General features: G+C 37.4%; 1 protein-coding gene across 1 annotated transcript in view; it reads right to left on the minus strand.

Moving 5' to 3' along the window:
- The window catches only part of TRHDE (thyrotropin releasing hormone degrading enzyme), a 211,814-nt gene that overhangs the window by 92,179 nt on the left and 104,964 nt on the right, over window positions 1-14,671 (minus strand). Inside the window, exon 6 of the mRNA XM_042792960.1 lies at window positions 14,178-14,315. Within this exon, the coding sequence (XP_042648894.1) occupies window positions 14,178-14,315 (138 nt within the window). The remainder of the gene's footprint in view (window positions 1-14,177; window positions 14,316-14,671) is intronic.

Consider the following 14,671-nt stretch of genomic DNA (forward strand, 5'->3'; position numbering starts at 1 on the left):
CCCAGCTCGGGAAAGGAAAGGGAAAGGCAGCAAACACTGGCACTCTGACTGGAGATGAAGAGAAATAGGTTTGCAGGCAGAAGGATAAAAAGTAAGAAGTATGCAGGGTAACTGGCATAAGGAAGAGGGGCTTACTAAAAAGAGGAGATTGGAAGATGACCCTAAGCAGAGAGTACTGGGAAGTAAAGAAGGTATGTACAGTAAGTTCAGTTACAGGAGTAATAGAATACATAGACTTGGGGTCATCTAAATGGCCCAGTGTGCCAGCATTTTCACTGCCTATCTGCCTAGCAATCAGTGAAATAGGTAGAGTTCAGAGGATCAACGCTTCCATACGTTTTGAAAGCTTCTCTGACCTAGACCTAAACCTACAGAAGAATCCTCAATCACAACAAATCTGTCCTACTGCAGAGAATACTCTTTGGAACCTGTCAGCATTGTTCCCTAAATGCCCTGACATGCAACCAATCTGCTCCCCACTTCACTCTCGGGGCCACTTTTGCTCTGGCAACATTTGTCCAACTGAGGAATGACATAAGGAGTCTTGAAAAGTGAACCTGGCTCTCCTACAGGCCAGAATAGCTATTTATTAATGATTTAAGTGCTTTCCTTCAGGAAGTGGATGACTCAGTACCTTGTCAAAAGGTAAAACACATTGGTTTAACAGCTCTAGTGGAAAGCAATTCTTTCCTATTCAAAAAATGTATCCATGTTCCTGCCAGTGTAAAATCTGACTCACCTTAAGCCATTGTACCCCATCTTAATGAAAGTCTTCTCAGATAAGTACACTAGATATTCAGTCAATGATTAATGGCACTACCTGGCTCTGGTGAAGCACTGCTCATTAGCACATGTCATAAGTGCTTCATAAGACGCTGATACCAATACTCTGAAAATTAAAGGGAAACTGAGGCACATCATAATGAAATCGTTTGCCAAAGATCACCCAGCATGCTCCTCATATTACCTATGACACAGCTGAAGCTTCCTCAGCCTCAGCACTGTGACTCCACTGCTATAAGAAAATAAGGTGAAACGTGCCGGCTACTCCGTTGAAGTTAATTGCATACAGTTCTTTTCTGCAAAGTGCTCTTGGGAAAAGGCATGCTCATGGGCAATTACACTGGATGAAGTGCTGGAAGTTTATGCTCTTTCTTTCCCTGAACAAACTTGTTTGTACACTCACACCATGGTAAAGACCATCTATAACTAAAATTAGGAGCAAAATTCCTTTATATGTGAGCTGAACTTGTCTTTGAAATCAACAAAATGCAGAGTCACAGTTAAGGCATTCAGTCTGATTCTCTCTATGCCAACATAAAATAACGTGATTGCAATCTTGATCTCAGATTAAATTAAATTAATTTTTAAAGACCCACTCCTACATTTTTTGTTCCTGTAGCATCACTGCAGATCACAATTACTGAAAGTTAATTTAATTCTCTGACTTACCAAATAATCCAATTTTATTATACCTGAATTCTTAAATTAATTGCTTCACTTGCAACCTGCATCCTGTAATCATTTCTTATACAAAAGGTTCCAAATGGAATTTTCTTCAACAGGAAAAAAAGTCTTACTTATAAACCCACAAAAATATGACTACAACATTCAACACAGTACTGTTACACAGCCACACAGGAAGGGATACATGTGACAATGCAGGTATCTGTAGCAGCTGTGCCTACAATTATTTTAGTTGTTTAGACTTCCTTTATATTCAATGGACAGCACCAGTCACTTCTGGGTGCACTTTATCTCAACTTAAAGTAGACCTCCAAACACATTGGGAGAATTGTACCCTAAAAGCACCCATCTCCTGTAATTCACTCCAAAAGTAGCCTTGGGTAACTAGCTCATACATACATTTCTGCATTGCAGACATCTAAAGTGAGGTGAGATTAATCCAATTACACTGTCCAAAAAGGCCATATGGAGACTGATTTCCCACTCTGTTACAAAAGTTCTGTACTAGTAATTAGTTCTGAAGAATTTCTGAACTGTGGAGATATAAAACTGAAGTGACAACATCCTTTTTCTATATATACAGTCTGACAACATATACCATATCTCAGTTTATTCTACACTGTCATACTTTCATATAAGAAAATCAGCAAAGATAGGTATTAAAGAGAGGGCCCTACGGAGAGGGCAGAGGGCTTGCTGTCTGAAGGTGGATGTTCTATACCAAGCAGACAGCAAAGAAAAGCACTTACAATAATGAACTGGTGAAGCAGTTGCAGTGAAGGGAACAATAAAAAAAATCAGCAAACCAGCACACGGGATTATGCAAAAGCTAGGAGGCAAGGGCAAGGGACCAGGTTTAAGGAGATACAAATGAGCTGGAAATCCATTCAGCATTATTCTTTTAAGGACTAAAAATTACTTCGGTATTCTAAAAAGGAGTCATGAGAGGAAAATGTCACCAACACAAAACAGAAACCATGAACTACATCTGACTCTTGTTAGGGTAAAATAATCTACTGTTTTGTATATGAGTTGGAGTGAGGGAATGAAAAGAGACCATTAAAAGCTGACCCAGAAAATGCATTGCTCTTTCATCCTCCTTCCCACCAAAACTTGTCGTTTTTTTCCTAGAATATCAACTTCCTTTTTCTTTTTGGTTATGCTTTTGTGTGTTTCATTGTTTTTGTTTTAACCATAAGATTGAGATTCATCTGACTGAATGCAGATGCCTACATTCTAGCTGTCTGATGCTTACTCAGTTGTACACAGCTGAGCCAGATGCCTAGGCTCCCTTTAAAGGCAATGGAGAGAGAAGCAAGTACTTCAGCTCATCCTGATTCATCTCATCTAAAAACATGCATCTAAAATAGGACAGATTAATTTCACCCTAAAAGTGCCTGGTTTATTTTCACTGGTGATACAGGGAGGTTAGAGGACTAGTCAACTGCAGGAGTCTACACAGTGAACATCCCAAGTGAGATGACATGAATCCCTCTGAAGATATTTTATCCTGCCACTTACAGAGCAACCTTAGAAAATATGAAAGCATAAACAGTGCAAAAACACCTCTCTGAGTCTGCAAAGTCTGAGACAGCATCTTGCAGGCTCACCTATCCATTTATCTCATATAACACCAAATATCAGTAATAATAATTACACAGATCTCAATATATCTCTTCTTCACTCAATGTCCATCTTATTAGGAATTAAAGCTGTTTATCTTGATTTAGTTCAGAATAATCCCTTTTGTGACATAAAAACTAAAATCAAAATCAGGAAGTATATTGGTATGAAAAAAAACACTGTGGTATCCAAGGTATAAGCAGGGAGTGGGTGTTGAGGAGAGGAACAGTGGACTACCAACAAAAATTACACAACTGAATTTCTAAAAAAAAAAAAAAGGTCAATTTTCCATAAAACCTCCACCCATCCATTTTGCTGCTTCTTCTCTCATTTAACAAAAAAAAAAAAAAAAAAAAAAAAAACACCAAAACCCAAACCCAACATTGAATACAGGTGATTTATTAACATTCTTCTATTATGCAGTACTCAGTTCAAAACCAGTCTTGATTAAAATGCAATAGCACCACTTGTTTTTCAAATACAGTGGCATACAGTTAGGAGGCCTACAGTTCTTTTTCTATATGCTGGTATCCCTACAATTCAAGATTATGGTTACTTTCTCTCTAGCTAAGGGAAATGTGAATTACTCTATCCTCTTCCTCAATTACACTAGATTATATGCATATTATTCTCAGCGCTATTAGTATCAATAATAACTTCTTACAATCACCTTCATCTTCATTTATTAAAACAAGGCTCAGACTACGTACAGGTAACCACAAAGGTACCATTCTCTCATAAAGAGCTCCTGATTTAAGATGAGAATAAATATACAAAGTTTGATTGCTAATATATACCTGACATATACTAGTATTCTTTGTTTTTAATGAATCAGTCACATTGCACACACATTAAATAGTTCCCTCCTTAAATTATTTACCCTGAACTATAGGTGAGGTGCCTTGTCAAAGACTTTTTTTTTAAATCCAGTGTCTTCTGACTCCCCCTCAAGAACTCCAGCTGGTTTAGTGAGACAGAAATTCCCTTTGCAGCAGTTATGTCCAGGCAAGACCAAAATATTTATCCATGTGCTCAGTTATCTTACTCTTTATACCCTATAGAGTCCCCACCTCACCAGAGAAGGAAGTCAAATGCATCAGCCTATAGCTCCCGGGACTTCCCCTGGAGCCCTTTCTGTACATTACCCCAGCAATTCTCTGGCACAGTGTCATTTGTAAGGATGGTCTACGTCCCACTGCCACAAGTTCTGCAGCTCCACATCTGGTTACATTCAGAAACTGAGGGTGGATGCCACCCAGCTCTGCAGACTTTCTAACAACTAATTCAGCTCTTTTAGTTAGTGATTCCCATATACCTAACCTCTAATTGATAGTTCCTGCAACTTATCTGTTACAAGGAATAAATTGAGCATGGGAATCAACCATTCTTCAGCAGGAAAGTCCAATGCAAACAATTCACTGCACTTCTCCATTACAGCCTTAAAAATCTGAGACTCCCTTTTACGCTCTGGCCCTCACTCAGTAAGCCAGAGCCATACCTGCTGTGTACTCTCAAGTCAGGCATGAACTACCTTAGTAGAATCACTTAAGATCACAAAAAAACTTTCAAATTTTGGCTAATATGTTTTGAATAACAGTTGAAATATATCCTTTATTCATGAAACATGCTGAAGATTTTTTAGAACTGCAAATGTAATAAAAGCAGCATAGAGGTTGTGAGGTTTTCTTAAAAATGTTGAACATATTTTTACAGTACTCTGTCAAACAGAAGCCTAAGGGTATCCACAATCAAATGGGTGTTTAAGTAAATTAGTATAATTTCAGTTCGGTTCAAAGTTCCTGAATTCATACATTATTCTTTATTTCTCAAAATCAGATAATTCTGCGATTCTAAGTTCATTCCAGGTATTAGAAGAGCATGTTACCAAGCACTCACACAAAGAATACACATTTGCACATTATTTTTGCAATGTGAACACAACAAGTAATATCCAAGTCACATTTCCAAAAACAATCGTTATTTGTTGGTACTAAGCAACCACAGCTGGATGCCCCATGAAATTTAGCTTATTGGGAAAAACACAGCATGAATTAGAGTGAAAGAACAATGTACATCAAGTGTAGTGAAAATGTGATATTAAAAAAAAAATAAAAAAGATTTCTCCAGGATTTGACAGATTTAACACATAAAATATGTTTTGATTAAGTCACATCTGCAGAACTTGCTCAAATACAGATACAGAATAGCGTATATGCGTGTAAATTAATTACTTAAAAATTTGGTCAACTGAGTTGCAGTGTTACACTACATGTAGTGCACTGAATTAATTAAATTTTTACCCTCAGCAGGTTAGAAAGGACCAAGAGATGGGAGAAGTCTGGCTGTAATGTCTGTTGAGCAACCGGTGTGAACTTAAGGAAATCAACAACATCCCGTAGTTCTCCTCTAAGCCCAGTTGAGAACTCCGTAACTGCTTTCAAATCCAGGTGCTGCATTTAAACTGTGCTTCCTTAAGTAAACATATTCACCATACACTCTTGTTTTTTTCCTTCTTCCCCAAGAGATGAAGTCCAACCATTCCTCAGCTCCCACTCAGAAGGTCATGCTGAAATGCATTTCACCTTCCTATCTTTGTCGTCTGAACCATTTTTCATGGTATGCAGCCTTACCCTGATAGTTGTGGAACAAGAATGTCCTGTTCATGCCATCAGTTATAACACAGTACTGTGGCAGGCTCCTGAGAGATCTCTGCTAAAGTCCTTCTATTGAGCTGTAAGAGCAGAGATAATTGCAAAGCCTTCTCTGGAATTCTTCAGCTGCCTCTATCCAAAATATCTCATCTCTGGGAACTGCAGAAGTACTCACTGAGAAATTCTTTTCAGGGAATTAATTAGACTGCATCATGAGTCACCAGCACTAAATCCCTCTTTCATTTTCAGAAAATGAGCACTGTAATACACCAGCTTGGCTGTATTCTGTATTCTCTAACTGCACCTCCAAATACTACAAGAAAAATTAAGCTTAATGCATGTGAATTTGATGAGTGTGAATGCTTCCTTATTTGATTAGGATAACAGAACATATTTGTTTAAATGAGTAAACATGTGCCTATGATTTCCTCCCTGTGGCAGAGATGTAAAATGTTCAAATTAATTCCTAGAGGCTTTCCCTTTGGAATACCCACGTAAAAGCTGTAAGAAGTAATGAAGGAGATAGGTATATGCAGACTATGCAGCGTACTAGTACAAAATGTAACAATATGAGCCTAATCCTGAAGGTCTTAGTCCAGGCCACCATTTAGTGACACACCGAAGTACCTGAAGCACGTAAGCAACCTGTCTTAAATTCCACAGTTTACACATATAAAATTAAGCAAGCAACTATGTACTTGGATGAATTTGGGTCTGTCTGCTTTCCCTTCATTTGGTAATAAATTGTTAAAAAGTAAAGGTCTAAACTCATTAAAAGGAGCCCAAAGAAACTATGCCTACATGATTTTAACCATATATACTAGAAGGGAAAAAAAAAAATAAAAACCAGTAATTTAATTTATCTTCTTTACTTTTTAATGTAATACAGAACTACCAGTTGACATTTGCTTATCAAGAAGTGCACACCCACAAGTTAACATGCTGCTGATACTCAGCAATAAAACCGGTATATATTTTAATAAAAAATTAAACTTACACTATTTCTAAAACTTTACTTACAATGTGGATGAGCCAATATTTTTAAAATCTGCAAATACACCTATAAACCTGTAACATACCATGCTAAATCATCAAAGATGCATAAAGGCATCTAATGTTGTTTTTATAGATTGTAAGGCCATTTATCTGATGCCAAAACATCACTGAAAAAGCAACATTATATTCAAGGAGAGCTTTTCACAGGGAAATCATAATCATTTTCTATTCTGACAAACACAGCTGTTCTAGGGCTGGATAAGACCGAAACGGTCAGCTGGTAAGATGAGCTTTGGTGAAATGTTTGTCTTAGACATAAATTCTGTTGCAAATTTTAGGAACATGACACAAAGAACAAAATTCAGGGGTAAATGACCATAACTAATCATGTTCTTCAGGTGGATACTGTCACATCATTTTCCTTGAATAATAAAAGATATCAGCTGCTTAGACAAAATGCTATTGGGACTTCATTTACAACAGAACCTTCATTTAGCCTCAGCACCAAAATCTCTCTCACATGTTCTGACACCACTGACAAGGACAAAAGCACATTATACTTTTTAATTAACTGCTTGTATGAGGAAATCTTTAAGGATGGACATACACAAGAGGTTGATGACATTATTTATACAGATAGGCCATCATCAATATTTAAGTGAGTTAGCAAATAAACTGGTACATCTCAAAATCCACTGTATTAAGAATCTCTTGTAATAATAAAACTGGATTCACAAATCCATGTTTTCCATTAGGAGTAACAGACAAAGATTTTCCCTTTTATGATGAGTACTTACGGAAGTGTTTACACAGTCACAGTTACTTCACTTCAAAGAGGAAATGCATCACCATTTTACCAACCAGTTCCACATAGAATCCAAAAGAAAATTAAGTAATATAAAACTCAGAATTTGTGATGATTCTCCATTTATGATTACCTTGGGGATCGGTATGATCTGATAGCTATCTATTAATCCAGCCAATGTGTTCTGTAGTGATATGGTATAGCACTGTTGTTTGGTTTGTTTTTTTTTTTTTTTTTTTAACTAGAGTATTATGACATAATAAAACAAAAATTTTCAGTTTACGTCTCAACACAATTTATTTTTACAAACCACATACTTAATCTCATCAATGATTGAAATCAGGTCTGTTTGACGAGGTTTGTTTCCCTGAAGCATGATAATTAATATTCCTTATTTTTCTTTAGTTCTTTAAATACCACATAATAATCTCAATCCATTTGTCATTTGCCTAAGACTGATTCACAACTAACTAAAATTAAACATGTTGTTCCACTTTCTCTCCTTTAGGCTTCAGAAATTACCCAGTACTTAAACATACCTTTAAAAACAACAACAAAACAGTGTGGCAGAGGTTGTTCCAGAGAGTTTCTTCCTGAATACAGGTCCTGCAGGATCATATTTTGATCAAAATATTGACTGAATTTTTATGTCAAGTTTTTTCCTTTTACTGTAATGCGTTACCTCCAGTTTATTTTCTATTTCTAATTCTTACCATTTGTTCCAAATTACTTAAACACCTGCATTTGTTGCTCCTGTTTTACTGATCTAAACTAGGATGTGTGTCAGCAAAAGTCATTCCTTGCGTTTATTTGGGCATCGTTGTTTTTTGGACTGTTGGGGAAAAAAACAGAAGCTACCTGTAAAGTCTTACAAAGGTACTTTCTCCTTTGCCCTTTGCTGAAAACAACCATTACAAAGTAGAGCCAGAGAATCAGAAAAGGCAAATGTGTTTCAGGAACTCTGGTGCGTTGGCTGGTAACTCCACGTACACCGACCTTTATCAACACTTTATTTTAAGCCATGGAAACATCTGAGATACAGATGCACCATTCTGTTCCTTCTACTCCCTGCCAGGGAAAGTAGTATGAGAAATGATGGCAGGGCAAAGTCTCATGAGCCACCGTTGCCATTTCTGCTTTGATCTCCTCCTCAAGCCTCCGGGAGCTGCCGTTTGCTGCTGCCTTTCAATGGAGAACAGGCAGGAGACAGTCTTGTACCACAAGTGGTTGCATCTTCCCAATTGCTCTACCTTGACTAAGCAATCTAGTCTAACGAGCTCTTCTTTAAAATAAAATGCTTTTATTAACATTTGTGCTCCATTTTTATTATTTCCAATCAAACCCATACACAGTTCTCCCCAGCGAGCGGAATGTAGCACTCCTGAAGCACTGCAGGTGTATAGCAGTTTATATACCACACACAGTGGTCTCTATGTTGCTTCTTCAGAAAATACCACCTTAGCATGCACTAAACAGTGTAAAAGGTTAATGACAGTTTGGTTTGAGTCAATAAGGTGCTCAGATGCCTTAAGAGAGGTATTTTAAGTATCCTGAAGTACTTGCCTAGTTTTACCCACTAGCAACCACCAGCTGGAGTGGGACAGCCTGTGTAGTCTAAGTCAGGCACTCCTGAGGCTGCTCTGAACTTTTCACGGACTCTGAGTTCCAATGGCTTTCATACTGGAAATAGTAACGACCTACAACCTTTTTATCCAAACAGAAAGAAATTATTTTCATTACGATGAAACTGTAATTTCTCTGTTACAATGCAATACAAACAAATGGATCCTGAAAGCACCTTCCACAAGCTGGGCACTGACCTGCTGCACTCGCAAGTCATGGAACAGAAATCAGCACCACGTAAATGTACACCCAGGACTTAGTAGCATTCATAGATGACATCACAGCTAAATTAGGGAGAAAAAAAGCTCTCCCTTAACACTGTAATAAAGGAGCAGGTTGTAAATCCACCTTTATTTTATTGTAAGACTTTTAACTAGCTGGATACCATCTTATGTTTTTGATCTAGTTAAGTGAATAATTAAAAATAAAACCTATTTTACTATTAAATTTTACTATTTATAAGTATTTATCTAGTATTTCTTTCACTGTTAATGAGCTGCTCTCACTTTTCTGTGGTCACTTCATAGATGCACACTGTCACAATTTCAATGCAGTTGTGAACTGAGTGGATTTCACTCTGATACTAATCCTGGTTCTACTGGGTAGAATACAAGTTTGGGGTTTTTGTTTTATTTTGTTATTACAGTACCAATATCCTTCTCAGTGCCTGAGGAACAGAAGTAAAAGGCACAAAGTTTTTAGAGAGCCTTTCCAGTGACTGCAGTTAGCCCTCCTGTTCTTCCACATTCTTGCAGAGCATGTTATGCTGTAAATTTTCAAAGAGAATTACATTCAAAAGGGTGAGCAAGCCACTGCTTTCAATTTCTTAAATTCTCCTTTGTCAGAACTGCTATTGCAACAAACAGGGAAGCTGAGCCTTTTCTTTGTGCAAATTTTCAGTTGAACTGATTTCCTAATGCAGAACATTGCCTTTGAGGGGAGGCAGGGAGCATGGTCTCCCTTTATTACTGTTAGAAATATATCTTCCATCACTCAACACAGAAAGCAGGAAAAGGCATTTTTAAAGAAGAGATATATTGTTAAGAAGGAAAAGGAAATTATACATACAGAGGTTTGGAAAATAATGAATTGTTTGTATTACAAAGCCAGGGCCAGTAACTGATCTCACTGCTGAGGTTAATTTTGTTTACAGGAAGGGAAAGAAGTGAATATTCTTGTCTATTCCAGTCATCCTCTTCTTTGTTTTGATTACTGTTTGTCACTTGCCAAGACATATTCTATTGGGGGTACTTTTATAGTCACACTCCATCATACTGGTCTTGCCTGCTCTGATTGCTGCCAGAATTGTCAACCAGCACACTTCAAAGCATGCAGCAGGCTGACGGAAATGACTTCAGATATTATCTGGCTCTCTACAGTGTCCTTGGTGCCCTTTCATCCCTTCTCTTATCTGGCTGTGACTGCTCATCTAGGGCTATGACTCCTTTAGTTCTGTCTGGGATCTCTCTCCCTCACGCTGTTCTGGGTCTGGCTGCTCCCTCTGAGATGCAGCTGTCTTGTTTCTGCATTTTATTACAGCCGGTTGTTCCTTGCTGATTGTTGCTCCTCGTGTTATTCTTGCTGCACTCTCCTCCTCTGGTGATGCAGCTCTCCAGGGCTATGATTCCTGCTGTCAGTTATTTCTGGTGTGGAAAGGCTGTCACGCTTTTTGCTTTGATTTAACAATTCTCAGATCCACTCTTGTGTTCAACAGGCTATATTTCCTACTGCACTTGGGATATAACCACTTTACCCATCATCGTGGGAGGACACTATCTCTCTTCCAGCTGCACTAGGAAGACATACCCACTTTCTGATGTAACTTGAGAGCCTTGAATCATCTACCAGTACTGTTTATTAATGAACTATCACGACTTCTCATTTTTCTCTACATATTTGCGGCCCTAGTGGAGGATGACATGCTCCTATGTGAAGAATGACTAGTATGTTGCTTTTGAAAGAAGCAAACATTACCCTCAACAGCTTAAGTGGAAAAACATTGTGTGCTGCAGGGCCGTACCGTCTGTTTCACTATGTGGGATTACCTGAATACCATTCTTCAGAGGTTTATGTCATGAGATTTTTTAACATGTGCAATCACTGTGGTCAAGAAAAGTGGAAATGAAAAATATATTCCACTCTGAGGCATTTAAATAGCACAGTTTCAATGGTCATCTCTGAAGTGTAGAGAAAGAAGCATATCTTTAAAATGACAGCTGAAAGTCTAGCAGAGATGGGCACTTTAATGGCATCTAATTGATTTATGCCATATTGACAACAGTAAAGACAATGAAATTACAATGACATTCTATGACTGTCATTTCACTGAACAAAAATTAGATGGAAGAAAGTTTCATCATTTCAATATTGTGTAGAAAATTGTGAAGAAAGAGATCACATGGACAATCCAAGGTCCCAGGGAGCACAAGGTAGACATTTAAAAAAAAAAAAAAAATTCAAGAGAATGAAAAAAAAAACAAACCATACCAAAATGTAGGGAAAAAATACTGCACATAGTGCCAGACTGTTTAAAAATGAACATTGTATTTAAGACAGTAGAAAGTCCTCACTGATGGTTCTGATCCAAAGCTTAATAGAGTTAACAGAAAAAAATACTGAGAACTTAATACTTGACAGCAATTTAAAAAAATCAGTCAGCAAACAACCAAAAAGCCATCCCAGAAACACCAGCAACAATATCCCTGAAAATATTTGAGCATGCACCTGGCCAGGTAAAAGCCTCAGTATAATTTTACAGTTTGGATTTTATTGACTTACCATTCATCACAGTATTTATATTGGCGGACACTAGAGAGCTAGGATAGGCAAATGTTCTACCTATCTAATAAATGAGATTGTTTCCCTAGTTGATTTTAAGTGCAAACTATTCATGTATGCATACAAGGTTATATAGGAATGAAACAATGTAAAATCTACAAAATTTTAAATTTGTTCTAATTTATCCTCAGAAGGAAACAGCATCAGATGCTTGGAAGAATATACAGAAACAGTGAAAAAAGCAGCTATGAAGTCAGTCAGGAAAATTTCTTCCTATTAGATTGCTTTTATCTAAAACAAAAGGATGAATAGTTACAGAGCAGCAGACAGACATTATGAGATAGGAAAACAAAGACTTCATGGGTCTTTGTTAAGACCTCTCTTTGTCAAGAGTGAGTCTTTTAATCTCCTCACCTATAAAAGTCTATAAGTAAATTCTTCCATTGTCATTCCTCGATGTGGTTTGCTAGACCTGGTAACTGTGTTAAAACTTTACAGGATCAGGCCCTGCTATGAACACATTCAGTGTCACCTAGGGTTCAGGAGAGTTGGCCAACAGAGAAGCTGAGTGGAGACACTGCTGTATCTGCTAGGCATGGCCAATGTGACACTGAAAAAGGAACCTTTGAATGGACAAGTACAAGATAGAGATTACACTCTAATCTGTGCAGAAAAACTGAATGATCCTAGTAGGCTGCATAAAATAGCTAACAGTATACAGATATGTCCTACTGTCCTATTTGTCATTTCAGTGTAAATGAAAATCACTTAATGCTTGCAGAATGTTCACAAGATGAGAAGATAACTGTTAAGTATTACAGTTTACTGTGTGATATTACTATCATCATATTAATTAGAAAAAATAATTAGCTTGAAATATTAAGATACTGATGTGAGATAAACCTCTGAATCTACCGACGTTCAGCTATCACCAGCAAACATATGATTAAAACATTTAAAACAATGAGAATACTTCAGTATGATAGAAGCTGCTGGCTATTATAGCTTAACTGACCAAGAGTAATGTTTCCAAAGCCAACTAAGGGATTTCTGAAAATGTTACTTGGACTCTTGAGCAACTCCAGCATTTTAAAATATTTTCCTAAGTACTTGGTGTTTGCATACTACATCCTATACCTATTACATGGACATAAACACACACACTCTCATTTGCTCAACCTTAAAGGCATAAGATCCCTTCATGGAAAACGATCAAGTTGAAGTTATTGCTGACTGGGAATAACTGGTGACTATAAGATAGGATACACCTCCTTTTTAGCCAGGACGAGCACAGGATAGGTTCAGTAGGCAAGTCAGTGCTGTGCTGCTACTGTCTTGTAACAGTCTGATGTTAGGTAGCTAATGATGCAAAAGAAAACATTGTCATATGCAAAGCTGGTAGGCAAAAGACTCTTGTAACTGCATCATCAGCAGAGAGCTCCAGAACAACCTTCATAGCGGAAGGCTGCAGGCAGTAGCCCCTGCATCACACACCAGACATGTTTCGTCATGACAGTAAGGCACAGTATTATGTATCATACCATGTAGCAGAGAATAATCATGTGGTATGATGGAAATCACCAGCTTCTGGGCCATATGCTAATAGCAAGCCCAACCATATGAGGAAAAAGGAGGAAGCGTGCAGCCCTCTCACTCCTGCACAGAAGCAGTTCAGTCCCAAAGCTGGCCAAAAGGCTTTCTATTCATTGAAATAAAATTTGAAATTGCCTGAATTAATACATATTCCTTCACCACACCAGAAGGCAGTTCCTCTACTCTCACTGTTCAGCAATGAGTTCAGAGTTTTCCCTAGCTGACAAAAATTCTCATGCATAGGAAAAACAGAAAAAACTTTAACTTTAGCACCTGACAAATTTTCTAGAGAGTTTTAATAGGACAAAGGCTATATATCCGTCTGCTTTTTAAAGCATCTAACACAATTCAGACACTGTCACAAAATAAATAGTAATAAATAACCCAAACTTTCTTGTTGAATTCTAACAAACTCCCCAGTTCATTTATAACATTTAATAACACTGGATGTGTTGAATGTAATTGGCTAAAATCACTGTAGTATATTCCAAATATATTTCACACAAATTAAAGTTTCCAGACTAGTAGTTAGTACAGTGTACATATTTTTACGATGGTATTTGTTTTATAGACAGAGCATTATCTTCTAATAGCTACTGACACATATATATGGAGAGATAGAAAGGTTTAATTAGTCTCACCTTTTTATAGGCAATCCAGTCAAACACCCTGTCAATGTCTGTGGCTTGCTGCACCTCCTGGGATACTGGGTGTGAACTTGCCAAACCATCTAGCAACATCACCTCATGTAGGACATCTGTCAGAAATCTCTGCTTTTCCTGAAATACAGTATATGCAGTAGTATCACAGACAAATAAACATTTACAACAATACAAAAATGATACACAGTTATCAGAGGCAGTTGACTAAAATCAGACCTTCAGGTTTGAACGTAAGCCACCATGACTTCCTAGAATCTTGAACAGGTATATGGAGTAGACTCTGACTTGAGATCTTTTGCTGCAATGAAACCTGACTGAAATTAAATTAAAGCCCATTAAATGAATCAAAATGCATCTGCAAGTGCAGACTGCAATTCTGCGAGATGGTGTAGTCTTCAATCACAAAAACATATGGATGCTACAAGTCATCAAGCTCATTGCACACACAGGTACAAAAACTTTTGACAGAGATA

This window comes from Tyto alba, unplaced genomic scaffold (genome assembly GCF_018691265.1).
Source record: "Tyto alba isolate M040663 unplaced genomic scaffold, T.alba_DEE_v4.0 Super-Scaffold_2, whole genome shotgun sequence".
In the NCBI taxonomy this organism is placed as follows: domain Eukaryota; kingdom Metazoa; phylum Chordata; class Aves; order Strigiformes; family Tytonidae; genus Tyto; species Tyto alba.